The 19,827-nt window shown below is 40.0% G+C and overlaps 2 protein-coding genes and 2 non-coding genes across 4 annotated transcripts; 1 reads left to right on the top strand and 3 right to left on the bottom strand.

Moving 5' to 3' along the window:
- Nucleotides 1–287: 287 nt before the first annotated feature.
- On the bottom strand, nt 288–13,105 carry TCP1 (t-complex 1). The gene is made up of 12 exons (XM_033144106.1): nt 12,959–13,105; nt 11,132–11,217; nt 8,651–8,779; nt 5,238–5,335; nt 4,287–4,397; nt 3,815–3,996; nt 2,899–3,025; nt 2,258–2,433; nt 1,928–2,051; nt 1,470–1,662; nt 894–1,057; nt 288–525 (listed from the first exon to the last, which is right to left on the bottom strand). Exons 1-12 carry the CDS (start codon nt 13,026–13,028, stop codon nt 309–311), a joined length of 1,677 nt encoding a protein of 558 aa, XP_032999997.1. The 5' UTR covers nt 13,029–13,105; the 3' UTR covers nt 288–308.
- LOC117044845 lies at nt 7,040–7,175 on the bottom strand. Its single transcript, XR_004426371.1, has one exon. It is a non-coding gene; the product is annotated as a small nucleolar RNA SNORA29 (small nucleolar RNA).
- Nucleotides 11,658–11,798, bottom strand: LOC117044846. The gene has a single exon (XR_004426372.1). It is a non-coding gene; the product is annotated as a small nucleolar RNA SNORA29 (small nucleolar RNA).
- A 1,441-nt stretch (nt 13,106–14,546) lies between the features above and the next one.
- Nucleotides 14,547–17,486, top strand: MRPL18 (mitochondrial ribosomal protein L18). Its single transcript, XM_033144107.1, has 4 exons — nt 14,547–14,701; nt 15,215–15,401; nt 15,831–16,065; nt 17,268–17,486. Exons 1-4 carry the CDS (start codon nt 14,632–14,634, stop codon nt 17,337–17,339), a joined length of 564 nt encoding a protein of 187 aa, XP_032999998.1. The 5' UTR covers nt 14,547–14,631; the 3' UTR covers nt 17,340–17,486.
- The last annotated feature ends 2,341 nt before the right edge of the window (nt 17,487–19,827 follow it).

A 19,827-nucleotide genomic window follows, 5' to 3' on the forward strand; every position in this document is an offset into this window, starting at 1 on the left:
GAAAAGTTAAGCTGTTGCTTGCCCCACCCGTCACAGACTTTGGGTACTGCAACTTTAGCACTAGGCATGACTGCACAGCATTCCTTGGTGTAGAGAACCAAAAGCATTGTATAGCGACTTCAGTTTAAGCCCTCAAAAGCTCTTAGCCACATTGCATTTTATTGCGTGCTTAAATATTAGAACAAATATGAGGACACAGCCATTTTTAAATTTTAAGTAATTAAGAAGTGCAACAGCTTCATTAATTAACACATGTGTACATACAAGACTAGAAAGACTTTTATAGGAACAGTTGAATAAAAATCCATTTAGTCTTCAATTGCTCCAGAATGAACTGCATCTTCATAGCATCCGCCTTTATCACCTTTACTTTCAGGGTGCAGCTTAATAACATCATCGATTCGAAGAATAGTAATTGCAGCTTCTGTTGCAAACTTCAGACTCTTTGTTTTAACCACAGTAGGCTCGAATACACCAGCCTGCTTGTTGTCACGTGGCTTTCCATTGATTAAATCAAGACCAATCCTTTAAAAACAAAGTTAATTGTTTTAGATAGGTACATAAACTTTAGACTATTGGTTTAATATTCCCAAACGAAGGGCTAACTTTTAATCCCAATTTTGTAACATTTTTGATACAGCGAGAGCAATTCAACTTTTAGCTACTGTGCTCTTCCTCAAGCTTTTATCCATTTTTATCAACCTTGTACCTGAACGAAGTACACCACCAGAAAAACCTACCTGGCAAAGCTGCCGTTAACAGACACATGGCTTAAGTCATTTTTTAAAGATGATTTGTATTGAGGGCTAGCATATTAAAGACTGAACGTTCGATAGCTATATGTCATTGGGTTTGTCACAAACAATTCCACTTCTTTCCACACTGACACCTACCATTTCAAGTTTTTGCGTTCTGGATTCACTTGAGCTTCATTGTGAAATGCCCTGAGTTTTGCAACAAGATCTATAGCATCTTGAGCAGCATTGACTGCTAAAGTGTTTGGAATAACCAGAAGCGATCTTGCAAATTCTGCAATAGCAAGCTGTTCACGTGATCCCTAATTAAAAAAGAATTATATATTAGCATTTCAGAACTGTAATGCAAAAGACCAATGCATTATTAGCAAGTCTATTGTGCTGAAAGTTTAAGTAAGGCTTCCTCAACCTCAGCCCTCCAGATGTTTTTGGCCTACAACTCCCATGATCCCTAGCTAGCAGGACACGTGGTCAGGGATGATGGGAATTGTAGTCTCAAAACATCTGGAGGGCCGAGGTTGAGGAAGCCTGGTTTAAGTGACCCCATACAAGTATTTTTAAAATCAATCTTATGTTTAAAAATTCCCAATGCATCTTTCAACAATTATTAAGTGAATTATGGCTGCTCTCAACTAAAAAAAAAACTCCAAAGCTACAATAAAACGAAGTTCACAGGCAGAAGTGTTTCCAAACATTTATTAACTAGAAACTTACCATGCTGGTTGCATAATTTTCTAGGTAAATAGAAAGCGCTGCTTCAACTGCGCCACCTCCTGGAACCACAGACTTTGACTCCAATACTCTTTTGACAACACAAAGAGCATCGTGCAAGGATCGCTCCATTTCATCACACATGAAGTCATTTGCCCCTCGTAATATAATGGCGGCTGTAGTCCGTGCCTTAGTACTGTTTCAGAAAGACAAAGTGAAAGGTCCAACCCTATTTAGCTATATTTTTGAGTTACTCATTTTTCATTATGTAGTTAGCAACAACTGAATTGTGTCCAGGTTTATCAAGAAAATTCATGGTCTCAAACTAATTACAAAGAATTGAAGATAATCTATCCCACACATGTAACTGCTCACACAATTTAAAAGGTATCATGGCAACTATCAAACAGGAAATTTCAAAAGATGTGGCAAAGTACTTTATACAAGAGATTAATTCTTACTTCTTGATTAAGATTAATTCATCATCACAAATTCTTTCTTGAACCACTTCCTCTGCTTGTCCCAGCATTGATGCCTCAAAAGTTTCTTCACCTTCCAGATTTGCCAGGGTTGAACACAGAGTGGCTTATAAAAAACAACATACAAACAGGCCTTTAGTATGTTTCACAAAAGCCACTTTCATTGTGCCAAACAACCTCACTCATAAATATTTGAGTTTTCAATGTCCAACAGGTGGCAGTAAGCAACATGTTTCTATATATTTAACTTCACTACTAACAAGACAAGCAAGCTGTGGTGTTAAGATTTAACGTTGAGATGTCTGTAGTTACCTCCAGAAGCCTTAGCAATGCGTTTAAGATCTCTTTTTAGAACTCTGCGTACTCCCATGGCACCAGCATCCGCAAAGTATTTCAGACACATATCATCAATTCCACCAGTAGTCAAAATAACATTTGCACCTGTGGCCAAGATCTTATGAATTTTCTCTTTAGTGATGTCAGCCTCTCTGCATGAGAGAGAGTAGGCATGCATTAGTTAAACAGAAACAAACTCAAATATGAAATTAGTGGTCAAAAAGATAAAATACTCCATAAAACTAGCTGTGATTTAATGTGTGATCTATCTTCCCAATTTTATTAATATCCATTTCATATAAAATGCTTTCCAGACATGCATATAGGGCCTCTGCTAAAGATCTTTAAAGATAAAAAGTAGCATTTTGAAATGAGTTGGATGCCTGTGCAATTGACATGTGATCATAATGCCCATATAAAAGCTTTGAAGATTAACTCAAATTAACTGAAGTTTCCAAACCATCTTCAAAGACAGATCTACATACTAGACAATTGTCTCATTTGAAGGTTACCAGAACATGCATCACCACTATCACAGACAGGTTAATTAAGAAAGTATACAACTTTTCCATCCAAACCCAAATTCTTAGGATTCCATATTTGGCCCTGGTTCTTACCTCTGCCTAATCTGGTCCAGTTTTTCAGGATCTGTGACTATGACCTGAACACCAAGCTTCATTTTAGTCTTCTGTAAGCTGAAGTCAAGACATGCAATCTTTGCATTTACTATTCTCTTGGGCATACCTTTAAAAAGGAGGGGAAAAACCCACACATCCTAGGTTGTTTATTAAAATACAGTATTTCAAAATTATTATTTAAAAATCAAGTTAGGAATGTTCTTTAAAATGTGCTATTCGTAATTCTTGTAGCAAAGTTATTCACCAAAGACTCATTTTCTTGAAACCCACTCTGTTCATAAACTCTCTAGGCTAAATCAGTGTCCATCCATTCAAATCATGCATTATTGGTTGACACACTTTTACACAAATCTTTAGACATCTACTAAAAAGTGAGTCCCACTAAATTCAGAGGGCTTACTACCAGGTATGAGGGTGCAGAATTGCAGCCTGAGACAGAAGAGGTCCAAGTGTCTCATACAGTTTAACTTATTACTAGTAATTTGAGGCACCCCCCCCCAATATTTAGTATCATACTTTCATGTTAAATGGAAGTGTTAACTATATTTTATGCCATCTACTAATACAGTGGTACCTCTGGATGCGAACGGGATCCGTTCCAGAGCCCCGTTCGCATCACAAGCAGTCCGAAACCTGCAGCGCTGCTTCTGCCCACATCGCAATTCGGCACATGCTCGTGATGTCATTTGACGCATTTGTGCATGCGCGAACCGCTGAACCCGGAAGTAGCCCGTTCCGGGTTCGGTGCATTCTTAACCCACACCGTTCGTAACCTGCAGCGAACGTAACACGAGGTACGACTGTACTTTAGGATTCATCAGAAAAAGAAACTGCATGTGTGTCTTTGCTGCTAACACAAAACTCTATTGCTTTGTTGATAAGAACGTGACCTTACCTTGGGAGCCCACAACACAGTTCAATGCATAGCCATTTACAAGAATGCTCTCTTTCTGACTGCGACCATGTGCCTTCAAAACGTTAATGGAGTTGATGGGATAGTGTGCTTGCCCTTTTGAATCTGTGTATTTTACTGCAAGTGCAGCATCCACTACCATGTTGGCAAAGAAGTCACTGTCACTATGAGAGCACTGTTAAGGAGAATAGGAGCAGTTGAGAGTCTATATTAAATTTACTGCACATTTCACATTAAAACGACACTATAAATATCCAACAGGATTTCATAGTAGCTAAGACTAATGTCATTATACAGATGTGAGTTCTCTGGAGAGACATTCTTAAAGGAATGCCAATGATATCAGAATTAGGCCATGCCTTTATGCCTCCCCCACTACATATCTAAGAAAAATTTCTATTTTTCTCTTAAAGGTAGCACTCAATACTTTTGTTTCCACGAACTGAAAGGATACATTCCAATGATTTTGGAGGACATTGATGTTTTAGCTGCATTAATAAGGCAGTCCCTGCCCAGCTCATCTGAGTTAATAACAAGGTTCTCATTGATGTATCGAACTGCCTCCCTGTTGAATAAAAACACAATTTTTACAAGGTAGTTATGATTTAATTTTAATACTCTCAATGCTTTGACTTATAAAAATTACAACATTAACAGTAATTTCATCTCTTTGAAAATGGAATAAATGCTGAAAATGAGTTATTTCCTTCAATGGCCAGCCATCATTCCAAGGGTAGCTTATGAAACAGTTTTGAAATACTATGCAACATATAAACCAAGCTGAACCCAGCAAAGAATAAAATGCAACCTGGATCAATGAGCTTAATCACAGCAACCTAAGACGGTCTCAAATCTCCTTCTGCAGGTGAAACAACCTCTACCATATTTGCTGCTCTGACAGTGGTTAAAGACAAAAATGTGGTCCTGCAGGCTTGTGAAATGTAGAGGACATTTGAATCAGTCTTGGGTACACCCAGACAGCAAACACACACTGATGAGACTTAGTCCAACACACCTGGAAAGCATCAGGTTAGCAAATGCTGACACATAAAGCCTATGGCAGCTGTTCTGCCAATGTATCTCTCCTTACCTTCAGCATAAATTGCATGACTGGCCTGCCAATATGTTAAAAACCCTGGGTAAAATAAGTCTTTGCCTGGTGTCAAAAGGATAGCAAAGTGAGAGCCAGCTGAGCCTCCCTACGGAGGGCATTCCATACAGCATAACACCAATGCTTTCCCTACTTGCCACCCAACTTTCTTGTGATGGCTGGGGCCGTTAAATGTGATGTCACTGAGGCAAAATAACACACTGCCCTAAACTTCAAATCTAAAGATTCAACAAAACTTTAACACGGAAGGTTGAGATTGCTCAGCAGTAAATTTCACCACTGAAGTTTTCTTACTTGCAAGCGAGACGATATCCGCTAATGACAGAAGTGGGATGAATTTTCTGTTTAACCAACTCATCTGCATTTTTCAAAAGTTCTGCAGCAATGATCACCTGTTAGAAATAATAGACACGATTTAACAATATGCAAGCTATTCTGTGAAAAAATTACAGTACTGTATTTTTCATTCCACAAGACACACTTTTTTCCTACTAAAAAGTAAGGGGAAATGTCTGTGTGTCTTATGGAGTGAATGCGTGGTCCCTGGAGCCGAATTGCCCATGGGCCAAAAGCAGATCGTGCTTTATATATAGAGAGAGAGAAGGGAGTGTTGAAAGGAAGCCGCTGATCAGCAAGCGATCGGGAGAGAGAGAGATAAAGGTCGGTAGATTATCTGTCTGGAAACTGTAGAAACTGCAGAACTGTGAGTTGAACCCCATAAAAACAGGGCTTTTCCTCTTTGCAAAAGAAGCTGCACAACTTTGAGCTGATCCCCCCCAAAAACGGGGCTTTCCCCCTTTCCTCCTCTAAAAACTAGGTGCATCTTATGGTCGGGTGCGTCTTATGGAGGGAAAAATATGGTATATTCAAGGCATAAACTTAATGAAAAAAGAATGATGGTCTTAATGTGTTAAGTTCATTCTCTTTAGCAAATAGAAGGTATCATTTGCAAGTCACACTTCTTGCTGGCTCTGCTAGGAGGGACCATTAAATTTCACATCCTTTCTACTCTTTCCAAGATTCCATGGCCTAAGAGGATTTGGCGCTGGCCTGGCATGGTTGCCCTAGCTTATCCTTTCCACCACTGCAAACAGCAGCAGCTTTTGCTGTATGTGGCCCACTTCCTCTCATAGCCTGGGAGCGGACTTCTCACCCCAAGTCCATGGCTGCAATGTCTTCCTCCTCCTCTTCAAAAGATAAGCACTTGAGAATACCTAGTGTCTGTGTGAGGGAGACATATCCTTTCAGATGTCTGCTCCTTAAGAACCACATGTATGTGTACAAAAACCTGACCCCCAACCAGCCCTGGCTAGGTGGAAAAGACAAGGTAGAGAAGTTAAAAAAAGGCCTGTAGATTATGATGCAAGGATAAACATAGCTCAGTATATGCCCTTGCCTTGTGGCAAGCAGGACCAGAAACTGGGTGAAGAAACAGAAGGTTCTTAATGCATGACAGCATCACTATTCATTTGCTTCCCATCCAATTCTGACACAGTTCTAATACCCTATCAGTAATAACCAATGAAGTCAGAAGTGGAACATGGGTTGTCCCAAAGGGATATAAAGAGATTGGTGTATGTCATGAGATGGGCCTGGCTACAGAAATAGAATCCAAATATGGTCTAAGAATTGTATTTGTTGGTTCTGTTGCTGGGGCAGACTAACAACTGCAGTGCTTTCGCAGACAAATCTTTCAAAAAGGAAGTTGCTACATTTTGTTTCCTTTGTAGGTGGTTACTTCTGGCTACTGCCAAAGCAGGCAGGTAAAAACTAAGGCTTGTTCTCATGTCAATGTGAGAAGTTACTGAGTTCTTTGTGTAAAGCACTGTGCACGAAGATGAAGAAAAACGAATATGCATCTTTCAGAGTACAGAAGAGAGTATAATCATTCCTATGCTATACTGATACCAGTTTGTCATTCAGAATAGCCAATGCAGTCCCAAAAACTTTATTCTTCTGCCTCAAGCTACTCCATCTTTTAATTGCACCACCCCCTTACATGAACTTGTAAGAAAGAACAATACTTCTGACAGTAAAGTGTAACAGGTGTGTTTTCTCTGAATCCAAACTATAAGCATGCCCAAAATAATTAATTAAAGAGTATGTACTGCCATTTCATATAGGATGAATACATTGTCAATATTCTCCTTCAGACCTTTGGCAGTCATTTATTTATCCCATAAGCATAGCCACTTATTTTGCAATGCAAATAAGTGGTAGTCAAATGGGAAGACTTTCCCTCCAGTTATAACAGTAAATACAAGTAGCCTTGTAAATGGATTCAGGAGCAGAACCTGTTTAAAGATAATTCATGGGAGAAAGGGACATATCCAATGCTGCAGCTCCTCTGGCACTAGGGATGTCTGTGTGCCCAATTGGTCTTCCTCTTCCTCTCATATCCCTCTAGCCCAGTGTTTTTCAACCTTTTTTGGGCAAAGGCACACTTGTTTCATGAAAAAAACCACGAGGCACACCACCATTAGAAAATGTTAAAAAATTTAACTCTGTGCCTATATTGACTATATATAAAGTAATTCTCTTGAATTTTTCAATTTTTCCCACGGCACACCAGGCAACATCTCGCGGCACACTAGTGTGCCGCGGAACAGTGGTTGAAAAACACTGCTCTAGCCTGCCATGTGCCCTCAAAACCAACTCTAGAGGATTGGAGGACCTTCCAGAGTAGATTCTAGAGGCACAAGAGGGGAGGAAGAAAGGAAACCTACCGTAAGTGCTACTGCACCAGTGGAACCTTTGCTAGTGCAACATTAGATACAGCCAAAGATCTTTTATAGGAGCGTCTCCACCCCCATTGTTCAGCCCAGACACTGACGTCCAGCTCCAAAGGCCTTCTGGCGGTTCCCTCCCTGTGAAAAGTGAGGTTATAGGGAACCAGGCAGAGGGCCTTCTAAGTAGTGGCGCCCGCCCTGTGGAACACCCTCCCAACAAATGTCAAGGAAATAAACAACTATCTGACTTTTAGAAGACATCTGAAGGCAACCCTGTTTAGGGAAGTTTTTAATGTTTGATGTTTTATCATGTTTATAATTTTCTGTTGGGAGCCGCCCAGAGTGGCTGGGGAAACCCAGCCAGATGGGCAGGGTATAAATAATAAATTATTATAGTCCTAATTCAAACACATTAAGCTTGAGTATGTAATTTTTTAACTGTGTATCAAGTCTGTGTTAATTCTGGTATTTCGGCTTGATAGAGCATACTTTGTTTCAACAACAACAAATGAACTAATAATCCTTTATGTGAAACAGGCTTTTATAAAATAGGCTAAGGAATAAATAGACATAGCAACCCTAACATTAAATGATTGCAGTATTTTTTAAAAATAAATACAGCAAGTTAATTTATTATGTATCTAAAATAAATCATACATATAATGTTTAGATTTCAAAGAAGACGTGAGTGGGACAGCACAAAACAGTACAGTGGTACATTGGGTTAAGAACTTAATTTGTTCTGGAGGTCAGTTCTTAACCTGAAACTGTTCTTAACCTGAGACACCACCTTAGCTAATGGGACATCCTGCTGCCGCCGTATGATTTCTGTTCTCATCCTGAAGCAAAGTTCTTAACCCGAGGTACTATTTCTGGGTTAGCGGAGTCTGTAACCTGAAGCATTTGTAACCTGAGGTACCACTGTATTGTGCTCCCAGCCTTTTTTCAGTGCACATGAATCTACAAACATACACATACCACAGAGGTGGTTCCATCTCCAACTTCTTTGTCTTGTAGTTCTGCCAGTTCACACAGAACTTTTGCCGCAGGATGCTCTACCTCCAGCAATTTCAGAATAGTTGCACCATCATTAGTAATGGTCACATCCTAATATTCCAGACACACACACACACACACAGAGAGAGAGAGAGAGATAGAGAGAAACAATGATTGTTACTTAACATTAATCATAATTATGAAATATAATAGGAAACATTATGCAAATAATCACAAATAACTGCTTAAGGGTCGCTAGGGACTTGCTCAGGGGTCCCTAGTTTTGGACTAACATTTCTAGCTGTCAGAAAATTTCCTGTTTCTCTCTTTCTTTCTACCTTGACAGAGCAAAGTGCCTCTGTCCAACATCAGCCAAGGAAGCCCCCCCCCCATTTTCCTGAGGGAAGGACAGGCTGGGAGCACGTCACCTTTGGCTGACCCTCAATACACAGTATCAGCACTAAGCAGTCAAGAAGCCTACCCTGTTTTTTGCTGCAGGTTTTACCAAGCAGCAACCAAGCAAGACCCCACCTCATTTTTCTGCTTCAGAGCAGGAACAGTTGGTGAGATTACTGGTTTGGTCCTGCACACTCTGGTCATACAGCTACCAAATAACCTCCAGCTTTCCTTTCCGTGTTGGAGCTGAGAACAGGGATAGCTGTGCAGCTGTTGGGAAAATCATCACCCACTCCTTTCAGCTTCAAAGTGAGGATGGAGACTGGTTGCTTTTTACTCTCACTATGATGAGCCAAAGTGTTGAAGCCTAGACTTGCTCCCACCAGTCTTAATTAAGTGCCCATTAAAGGGACATTTTGCCCATATTTTGCAAGGCTGATGAGAATGGGTAACTGAATTAGCATGTATATTTACCCAATTCTGTTTTAAGCCAAACCCTTGTGACCAATAAGTTATGGAAATTATCCCAGTGCAGTAAATATAATTATTTCATATATTACAATATCAATTATAAGATAAGCAAGACAAATAAAAGTGACTAAAAATATTTGCCATAAGAAAACGAAGGCTGCAATCCTATCCACATTTACAAGTAAATCCCTAATGCGATGGCACTTGCTTCTGAATACATATGCAGGGAATGGGCTGTAAAATGTTAAATCTTCACTTATGTTTATGTATCTTTACACACATCAGTGTTAAAAACTCAGCTATATAAGCTAGTGGCCAAATGGCTCCTTAAACCAAAGTTAGTTGCCAAAACAAAATGTCTAGTTGCCATTTTTGGGCAAGATGGCTCAAGTCTTATTTTTCAAATGATGGACTGACTGTGATTGATTCTCTGTTAAACATCTTGCTAGTTCATGTGACCACCTTGAGCTAGGTTAAGAACTTTGAGAACTTAAAGAAGAAAGGTCACTTTATCCTGGGACAGTCCACATATATATCGACCTATTCCTACCTCGTTTTCTTAATGACAATGACCATTCATAACATACACTTCACAACTGACAGCAGAGCAGTGGGGTGGGGTAAGTGAAGACAAGCTACAACAATTAACCCTAACTTTGTTCACTGCTCCTGCTTAAGCTGCACAGAAAAAGCACTTTGGCTCCTGAAATTAATTCTGATTGTGCAGATAAAATATACCCGATAGAATTCTACAGGATGGGGTATTAAGAGTGTGAAAACAGTCCAGATGCAATGATCCCCAGGCACGCACCTCCAGGTGATGGAGATGTCAGGCGGCATCCTGGTGCCCAGCAGGGTGGATAAAAAAATCAAATGATTTAAAAAATAGTAATAATAATAAATCAATCAATTTTTAAAATAAAATGCTTTTGGAGGAAAAATATTCCTAAAGATAGTTTTCTATTTAAGTTACATTACAGTCCAAAGGCTATCAGGAAGTAAGGATTTGTTTTAAGTTTTTCATGTGTGCTAAAACTCAGTCTAAGTTTTTTTTTTATCGTTTAACCACATCAGTTAACAAACATGGATACATATGCTATAATGTTATTGTTTTAGTTAAATAAATTGTTTAAATTGCTATTAAGGAAATGATTATTTTTCTCCTTCCAATAAAGTACAGCAGAAAAGTTGTGCAAATAAACAATAATTTCATAATTAGCTCTCTTTGTATTTCTAACAGTATAACTAAATCAGTAGTTTTTGATATAAGTATAAAAACTACTCTGAAAATTTATTATTCCAAAAATGAAACCTTCATCTGATTGTAAATATTAAGAACATACCAGCAAGAATGAGTCTTTCAGTTAAAAAATGATTTAAATCAAGTCCACCCTGGTGCACAACCATTTTTACTTGGTCTTAAGTGGCCAATAGCCAGGTACAAAATGTGCCTGGCAAATTTCAAACACTGACATACATTTTTTTTTTGGGGGGGGGGGTTAATTCAGAATAATTCATAGACAGTGAAAGACATATCTTGGTTGCACAGTGCACTTTTCTCTTAAAATTTACTCATAGAAAATAGTGTCTACTTACACCAATGTCATCCACCAACATTTTATCCAAACCAACTGGGCCAAGAGAACTCTTCACAATATTGGCAATGGAAGCAGCAGCCATAACTGTTTAAAAAAAGATACTTTCCTCTCAAATGGTGCCAAGAACTTTTCTTAAAACAATAGGTTATATGATACAGATGTTGCGATATATATACTTGTTTAAATCAAATCCTTTTAGAAAAGTAGTTAATTCTGATTAAGAAAACCAAACTTATCACTTTGTTCAGTGTTTAACTATGGTAATGCTGTACCTTAATATTATTTGTACATGGTTTGAATGTGCAAAAAAGTGTTTTGCAGAGAGCCACAACTAGGCTCTGTTCACACAATCCATCTAGTTTTTCACAAGGAATGGACCACACAAGCAGTTTGTAATGGGTATTTTCTAGTGCAAGCACAGATCCATTATAACAGTTTCGTGCACAGTGTGTCTAAATATTCTCAGGCTCATGTGCACAGCTGAACCAGTCCTGCAAGCAATGAAGTACATTTGGTGTCTTTGTAATACTATGTTCTGCCATTTAATACTGTATAGGAGGAAGACAGTGTTCATTCTTCTCCTTCAGACAACGGCAGGCTTTTCTTTATCCCATAAGCATAACCTCTTATTTGGTAATGCAAATAAGTGGCAGTAGAATGGGAAAGGTCCAAGTCCTATCCGAGCACAGATTCTAAATAAACTTGTACCTGAGTTTGGAGGAATAGCTATATATTTTAATTCAACAGATTAAATGCAGTTTATGTTATAAATATGCACAATAAGGCTCAAACATGTTTTTAAAACTAATAGAACTTGCTATATCAAAGATTATGCTACCTCTCACCACAGATAAACCAAATGCCTGCATAAACATATCTACGCAAGATCTCAATGGGAAAGGGGAAATACAATTTTAAGTTCCTCTCTCTACTTGATAAATCATCTACCACTACTTGGGATTTCATGTAAAATAAGAAAAACACAGGTAACTTTTAGCTTAAAACAAATCTATATTCACTAGCCTAATTCTATAGCCACCAGTGATTTTTTTAAAGTAATAATCTATTCAGCAGTTTATTATAGGACTTCTTAAAAGAAAATGTGGTTTCAATGTTATCGTGCAAGATAACACTAGTACAGAATTTTGAAATAATGGAATTAGGTCAACTGATCACAAGATTCTCTTGTGAGCATTACACTCAAACAGAACTCTTAAACCATGGAGCCATGTGAAATTGAAAATTACATCCCAATTTAATGTTTTAATTGCAAATTAGTATCAATAATTATTTTTGTGGTACTGCTTTGAAATTCCTGAAACATTTTTTCAATCGGTTACATTTCCTACTGGAATAGAAATGGACTGAGAATGCCAATATCATGGCATGGTTTCTCATAAATCCTCAATACAATGTGGCTAACCAAAGAGCCAAGCTTCGAAAAGCGAGCCCGGCCATATAAGGAAGCGAACCGCCCCGCCCCACCTCAATTCTCGTGGGGGCTGACGGAGAAGGAGCGACTCCATCGCACATGGAAAAAACGAATTATTTCACGAACGCGTGGCGAGAGCAGAGGACTTGATAAAGTGGCTCTCAGTTTGATCCTCCCGATAGATCTCTCCCCCTCTCTAGAGGCTCAGGAAAGGCATGCCTGTGGGGCATCTCAACGTTCGCTGCCTTGCCCAAAGGCCGCCCGTTCTCTGCACGCCCGTTAAGCGCAGGAAGCCGGCTCCGCCTCACGCGCATCAGCCACCGTAAGTCTCCTGAAAGGGTTTCGGAATGCCCCGAGGAAATTATTGATCATTCCTTCTTTCGTTTTCTTTACCGTTCTGCGTGCGGACATGCTCGCCGGTGCCCCGCTCTCCGAAAACCGCCAAAGGCCCGTCGAACGCCATCTTGACGAACAAAGAGAGCGAGACGACAACGCGCGTGCAGCACTGCAGACCTCGCGGCGCAAGGCTTCCTGGGTAACCCCGCCCCTCAAGGCGGCGGTCGTTGGGAGGCTCCTAGCGTCATCTTCAACGAAAGGGCGTAAGAGATGAACCAATCAAAACGCGGGGCACAAGTTTACTAAGGTCCTGTCTTTTGAGCTTTGGGTGGTGATTGGACCTTGAGCCGCAAACGAGCGTTTCCTTCCTGTTGCATAGCAACAAGTGAGGCGGTTAAATGTGTTCTAGAAGATTCTAGAAAGTGGCCGGGATCCGGGCAGGCTTGCTTTAGGAGAATTCCCCAGGCTGAATAAGCACCTTTGGAAAAGTCTCGTCAGCTCCTTTCCCAACCATTTTGAAGCCACTTTTGCTTGAGACTCCCCGCAGCTTGTCATCTTGTGGGAAGCTAGTGATATTCCGATGAATTGTGATTTATATTTATTATTCTACAGTCCAGAAATTAATCTGATGAATTCATTCGGGCAAGTGCCCCTGCATCTTTTCACAAACGACAGAAAAGTGAGAGCCGTAGTGCGCAAGCGCACTTTGGATTGACAAAAATCAAGCTACAGGGGGTAGGGGTTGGTGTCGAAATCGAAGACGTAAGAAAAAGCGCCGGACTGCTACTGCTGCGTAATAAAGGGCTGCGCCGGATATGAGCGCACTGTTCTCTCTAAGCCTCGACCGAATCTACGGAAAAGATAAAAGAAAATCTAGAGAGATATCACAATGTAGAGGCGAATTCTGGTTTCCGGTGGAAAAGCCGGTTTTAGCTGTGAAAGGGAGGAGGGGAGGTTTTCTGTGGTTCCTATTCTGTAAGTCCCAAAAAGACGTTCCCACTCTTTTAAACTCAGATCTTATTTCGTGAATTCCCCGCTTCGTTTCTAAGCATTTAAGGCATGCAAAGTCCAATGCCAAATAGTCCATTCTTGTAGGCTGAGGGAACTAAGATTGAAATATCACAGGTTAGAGATGAGTTTATAAGACTGATTTAGATTCCCTTCCAAATCCTCCGTGCAAAACGCCGCTGGGTGTGTAGCAGTGTGGTAAAATGCATAAATTGCCCTCCTCCAAACTCCTATTCCAACCCAAATTCTGCGTCAGTTGATTGCAGATGCCTTGCATTCCTTTTACATGCTGAAAGCGCTGCTCAGTTGCATGTCCAACAATAGATATAGGGAATATTTTATTTTTGCTGGCGGATCTCAGTTACAATCCGAGAGGGAAGTCTCTGAATATATCAGTCTCTCATTTCGAAATCTACGGTCCCATCTACAATCTCGGAAAGCTATGAGTCTGTGGACCCAACATCTAACCATACAACTCAAAGCACTGTTCGTTTATAGGGCCTTTCTGTGGAGGAAACCGGGTGGATTTCCTGGAATTGACCAATCAGAAGTAGGGTTACAAACTTGTGGCAGTGCATTTCCCCCGCCCCCGGGGCGGAAACGGAATTTCTCTCCTATGGTTTGCATATAGATAGAGACAAGGGGTAGAGCCGAAGCTCCGAGTTTCCCTTTGTAAAAATGGTGCTACCCTGTGCCCTGTAGCGTGTGCTTTTCCCGGCGTGATGGCACTGAGGAGGTGGCGGCCTTTGCAGCTGAGGATCGTGGCTAGGGCATTCCCGGAAGCTGCTCAAGGTGCTGAGATTTGGATTTGAGTGTTAATATAGAATTCAGATGGAACCTGGGGAAGGAGCCCATTTATGTGAACGGGAGCCTTTTCTAGTCTGGTCATACATATATTTTCTGGGAAGCTAACTACTGACTTCCGTTGAAATTTCTTTGAATCGTATACTTACTAGGTTTGTGTTCGAGGATCCGATCTGATTTTTAGAACACCTGGGGTATTCCGGGGAAAACTCAAGTACGTCTTACTCTGTGGATCGATGCCCAACTTCCCGTTCCTATAAACTTAATATATACTTGTGGTACTTGTTCTTTAACAAAGCTGCATGGGTTTCACTCTCCCCCTTTTCTTTCAAAGGAGGAGCTACTGTGCAGTAAGCTTCTGCCTGGTTTTACAAATACCTTTGCTGAGGTCACATAATGGAAAGGTTGACCTTGTACCTGTACATTGGAAATATTTCTATGCACTGGGTTGTGTTTAACTTAAAATGTGCATTTCAATAGTTTTTCTTTATTCATCTGCAGGTATCAGATGTAGTTCTTCTATTCCCAGTTCCAGACCTTCTGCCAAAGATGAAGTGGATACAAGAGAAAATGAGATTGTTGCCCCTGACTTCGTTAACCGTAATCCACGTAACTTGGAACAGTTATCTCTAGCACGGAAAGAGCGAGGCTGGGGAACCACATGGCCAAAACAAGAGTATTGGAATAGGTAGGTTATAAAAATGTAAAGCATAGGAGAATTCTACAAACATCTGAAGAATATTTTGCTAAGAAACAATATTTTCTTGTTCAAGGCTTGTCTTTTGTCTCCTGATACGTTTCTTCTAATCTGCAGAGAGCAATTGTGTTACCATGTTTTCAGGCTCATGCTCAATGTTCTGAATCTCAGCCCTCTTCACAGTCATCCCTGTGAGCAGAGGATCCAAGCCTTGCTTCATGTATATGTGCTTTGTTGCAGTGTCTGAGTTTTGATTTGAAACTTGAAGTGAGAGAGGAAGGGATGGTATTGTGCTGAAGTTGGGGGGGGGGGGAGTTCCAGGTATAAAGCATAAGATGCTCTACTGTAACATTGATACTATATCAGAATAATTGGTGAAGTAAAATCATGAAATGCTGTTTTTTGTGTCTTGCAATTCAGGTTACGACTTGAGCGAACACAGCATCATGTGGAGGCCTGTGTTGTGCACTGCAGTGGTCGCATTGTGGTCTCTGCCTCCACTAGAGAGTGGGGCATAAAGAAGCACCTTTATAGTACTTCAGATATCACAGCCTGTGAAAATGTGGGGCGTGTGCTAGCACAACGCTGTCTTGAAGCAGGAATCAACTTTGTGGACATTGGAGCTACAATTCCATGGGAAAAACGTGGTGAGGCGGTAAGTAGATTACTTTGAAATTTTAGGCTTCTGTTAACCTAGAAACTCCTCTTATGTTTTAAGCTCTTATAACAGCCTTGTACACAGAGCAATTAATTTCTAGCAATGGAGTGCTAAGCTGTTTAACTGATGACAAGCAATCTCCCTTAGTGTACTGTTTCACAATGTGAAACATGTCTGCATGGTGTTGCTAAATGTCACTAACACTAAAATGAGAAATTAGCATTGTTCATAAGAGAAGGGAAAGTTCTCTTGAAGGACTGGGATAATCAATGAGAAGGAAGAATATGTTTCAGAAAGATCTTAATTTCACATACTGTATATGCTAATGGGATCTAAACTGGGGTGGTTGACAATGAAGCAGATCATGGCGTCATAGGAAATAGCTCAATGAAAATGTCAACTCAGTATGTGGCAGGTGTGAAAAAGGCAAATTTCATGCCAGTGACCCTTAGGAAAGAAAACAAAACAGCAAAATCATAATGCTGTTCTTCAAATCTATGGTGCAACTGCAGTTACAATACTTTGTAAGGTTCTTGTTGCTCCACCTCAAAAAGGATATTATAGAGCTGCCAAAGGATAGGAAAAGGACAGCTCCCCTATGATGAAAGGTTACAGCTTGGGGGGGGGGGTTGTGCGGAGGGGGGAGGATAAAGAAAAGTAAAGGGATGCATGGTTATGCATGGGGTGGAGAAAGCAGTTAGAGAGGGTCTTTTCCATTTCTCATTGTATTAGAACTTGGGGCCATTCAATAAATGTTGGAAGATTCAGGACAGTAATAATAATAATAATAATTAATAATAATAATTTATTTGTACCCCGCCCATCTGTCTGGGTCTCCCCAGCCACTCTGGGCGGCTTCCACCAAACATTAAAATACATTTAAAATATCACAGTTTAAAAACTTCCCTAAACAGTGAAGAGGAAGTACTGGTACTTCACACAGTGAATACTGAAACTATGGCATTTGTCACCACAGGATGTAGTAATAGCCACCGGCTTGGATGGCTTTCAGAGCAGAATGGGGAGTTAGATATATTCATAGAAGACAATTCTTTCAACAGGTATTAGCCATGATGCTCTCAGGGGCATCTGGTTGGTGACTTTGATCTATCTAGCAGGATCTGTATGTTGAATATAACAACACAAGTGATATACTAAAGGTTGTGACTTAATTCTTTTCTCTCTTTTTTTTAAAAAAGGTCCAGAGATTCCAAAATGCTATGACAGAGGGTGGTGTTGTACTGGAAGAACTGAGAAGAATTTATGAATAAGTTGAAAATTCATAAGATGCTGAGAAATAATTTAGAAAAATCTGCAATTCTGTATTTTTTTGGGAAACAAACACATTTTCTTCCAGTGTTAGAATGTTATTGAAACATATGTTAAATAAAAATCTAATGAAATGATGTTGGTGGCAATTGTTGGTGGTTTTTTAAAAATACATATTTTTATTCAAACTGGGCTGCAGCTGAAACCTCTTAGAAATAATTTCAGAGCAATATATTCCTGCTGTCTTTTACAGCTTCTTGATCATTGGTCCTGATCTTTGAAACTGAAGCATGATTAGGGCACTCTTGCTGCTTTTCTACCAAAACTACCCCCCCATATACAAAGGATCAGAGAGAGATTAAACAAAACAGAAATTAATTAGCCTGTGGTAACAGTGAAAAAAGTTATTGTTTGCTACTACTGCATGTACAATTTCGTATTCTGCAGCTATTCTTGCCACAAAACTATTCAGCAAAATGAACAACCTGGCCAATCTGGACTGTTTCAGCACAGGAATAATAGTTCATTTCAAGTAGTGCAAGTAGATAAATAGGTACCGCTGCAGTGGGAAGGTAAATGGTGTTTCCGTGCGCTCTGGCACTCGTCACGGTGTCCCATTGTGCCAGAAGTGGTTAATCATGCCACATGACGCAAAAAGTTGTGTGCGGACAAACGCTGGCTTCCTCGGCCTGAAGCGAGATGAGCACTGTACCTTATAGTCTAGTTTGACTAGACTTAACTACTAAATGTAAAGGACCCCTGGACGGTTACGTTGTGAAAATCTCACAGGTGCAACTTGTCTCTACAAGTTGGGACTACAATTGGGACTACAATTTAAATATAGAATGAGGCCCTGTGACAGCAGCGGTTCAGATTTGCCCTATTCATTTGCACTGGTTTTAGTCACCCTACTGTGACAATAGCTCCTATACCACAATCAAGTAGGCCCCATGGTCACCCTTACAGCTGAAAGTCAATTGGGAGAAGTTAGGCTAGCAATAGGTTTATAGCTCTGAGTGCTCACTGGAAGGACAGATCCTGAAGTTGAGGCTCCAGTACTTTGGCCACCTCATGAGAAGAGAAGACTCCCTGGAAAAGACCCTGATGTTGGGAAAGATGGAGGGCACAAGGAGAAGAGGACAACAGAGGATGAGATGGTTGGACAGTGTTCTCGAAGTGACTGGCATGAGTTTGGCCAAACTGCGGGAGGCAGTGGAGGATAGGGGTGCCTGGCATGCTCTGGTCCATGGGGTCACGAAGAGTCGGACACAAATGAACGACTGAACAACAACAACAACAACAAGGTTTATAGTCAACCTCATTTGCATTTAAACATGCCATTTGCACTAATGATAAATCAGTATACAATCAGCAGCACGAATTAATGCTTAAGCCAAGAAAGAACTTAGCATTTGAAGTTGAGAGTGTGCAAATATATCAAATCTCTGTGAAAAGAACATTGTGAAGAAGAAGACTAGATGTTCTAGTTTAGAGATGTAACATGTAAATTTGTATGTATCAATATACAGTAAATCCAAAATTTACTGAAGAAGCCCAAAATTGTCCGTGGGCGAAACAGGGGACAAACGCCGGCACCCTGTCTATTGTGCGTCACATCGTCAATATTCCCTCTGATTGGACTTACTTTCATCTATTAACATCTGTACATATCATCTGACTGGATCTATTTTCGTCAATATCTACAGGAGCCTGGCTAAAAACATTTAAAGACTGAAATTGTCCTGTTGTACCAACTTGAATGAGTTTTCTGTTTGTGGCTTCTTTATTTGACTTTTTGACTTTTTGCATTGCTTTCCTGTTGATTGGAATACCAATATAGAATTCTATACGTGGAATGGTTTAGTAGATTTATTTGCACTAATGAGACTTGATTTTTGAATTACCTATTAGCCTAATTTATTCTGCTCCTCAGTTTGTTAAGGTCAGAAAAATCAAACTAGAAAGGTTGATTTAACATCTAACTCTGTCATCAGGCCCATAGTCAGAATTGTTGTATTTAATTAAAGTTCACTGTTTATCTGTTATCCCAGATTCTGAACAATTGAGTCAGTTAACCAATACACCAGGCAGCCTTTCTCACGGTAAATTGGTGAGGCGTATTACCCAAACCAAAGTGTTTTGAGTCTGGAGATTAATGGTTACCGGTATTGCAATTTAATCTTTCAAAGTGAGTATTTGAAAGTTTACATGTGGTATGGTTTATTTCTGAGTACCACATACACAGGAGTTTCCTGTTTTATTGGCAATTCTGTTTACATAGGGGTAAGTCCCAATTTTTAAACAGTCCTGATTACGTTTAGGATCAGGGCTTTAATACTTTCACATTTTATTTATCAACGTTTTATATGTGACCTTTTGCACTTTAAAAGGGCCCCCCAAACCCTTCACTTTTTAATATAGTATCACTGCTGTCCATTTCCGCCAAGGATAACTCTTGTACATTTAGCCACCGTGTGACACAAATAAGTC

The sequence above is a fragment of the Lacerta agilis genome, chromosome 3 (assembly GCF_009819535.1).
Source record: "Lacerta agilis isolate rLacAgi1 chromosome 3, rLacAgi1.pri, whole genome shotgun sequence".
NCBI classification, from domain to species: domain Eukaryota; kingdom Metazoa; phylum Chordata; class Lepidosauria; order Squamata; family Lacertidae; genus Lacerta; species Lacerta agilis.

Coding starts and splice junctions, on each gene's coding strand:
- TCP1 (XM_033144106.1), bottom strand. CDS start 13,028: ATGGCGTTCGACGGGCCTTTGGCGGTTTTCGGAGAGCGGGGCACCGGC. Junction 8,780..11,131: donor TGTTGGTGGATGACATTGGT/GTAAGTAGACAC, acceptor CTGGAATATTAG/GATGTGACCATTACTAATGA. Junction 2,052..2,257: donor CATTGCTAAGGCTTCTGGAG/GTAACTACAGAC, acceptor GTTTTTTATAAG/CCACTCTGTGTTCAACCCTG.
- MRPL18 (XM_033144107.1), top strand. CDS start 14,632: ATGGCACTGAGGAGGTGGCGGCCTTTGCAGCTGAGGATCGTGGCTAGG. Junction 14,702..15,214: donor ATTCCCGGAAGCTGCTCAAG/GTGCTGAGATTT, acceptor ATTCATCTGCAG/GTATCAGATGTAGTTCTTCT. Junction 15,402..15,830: donor AAACAAGAGTATTGGAATAG/GTAGGTTATAAA, acceptor CTTGCAATTCAG/GTTACGACTTGAGCGAACAC.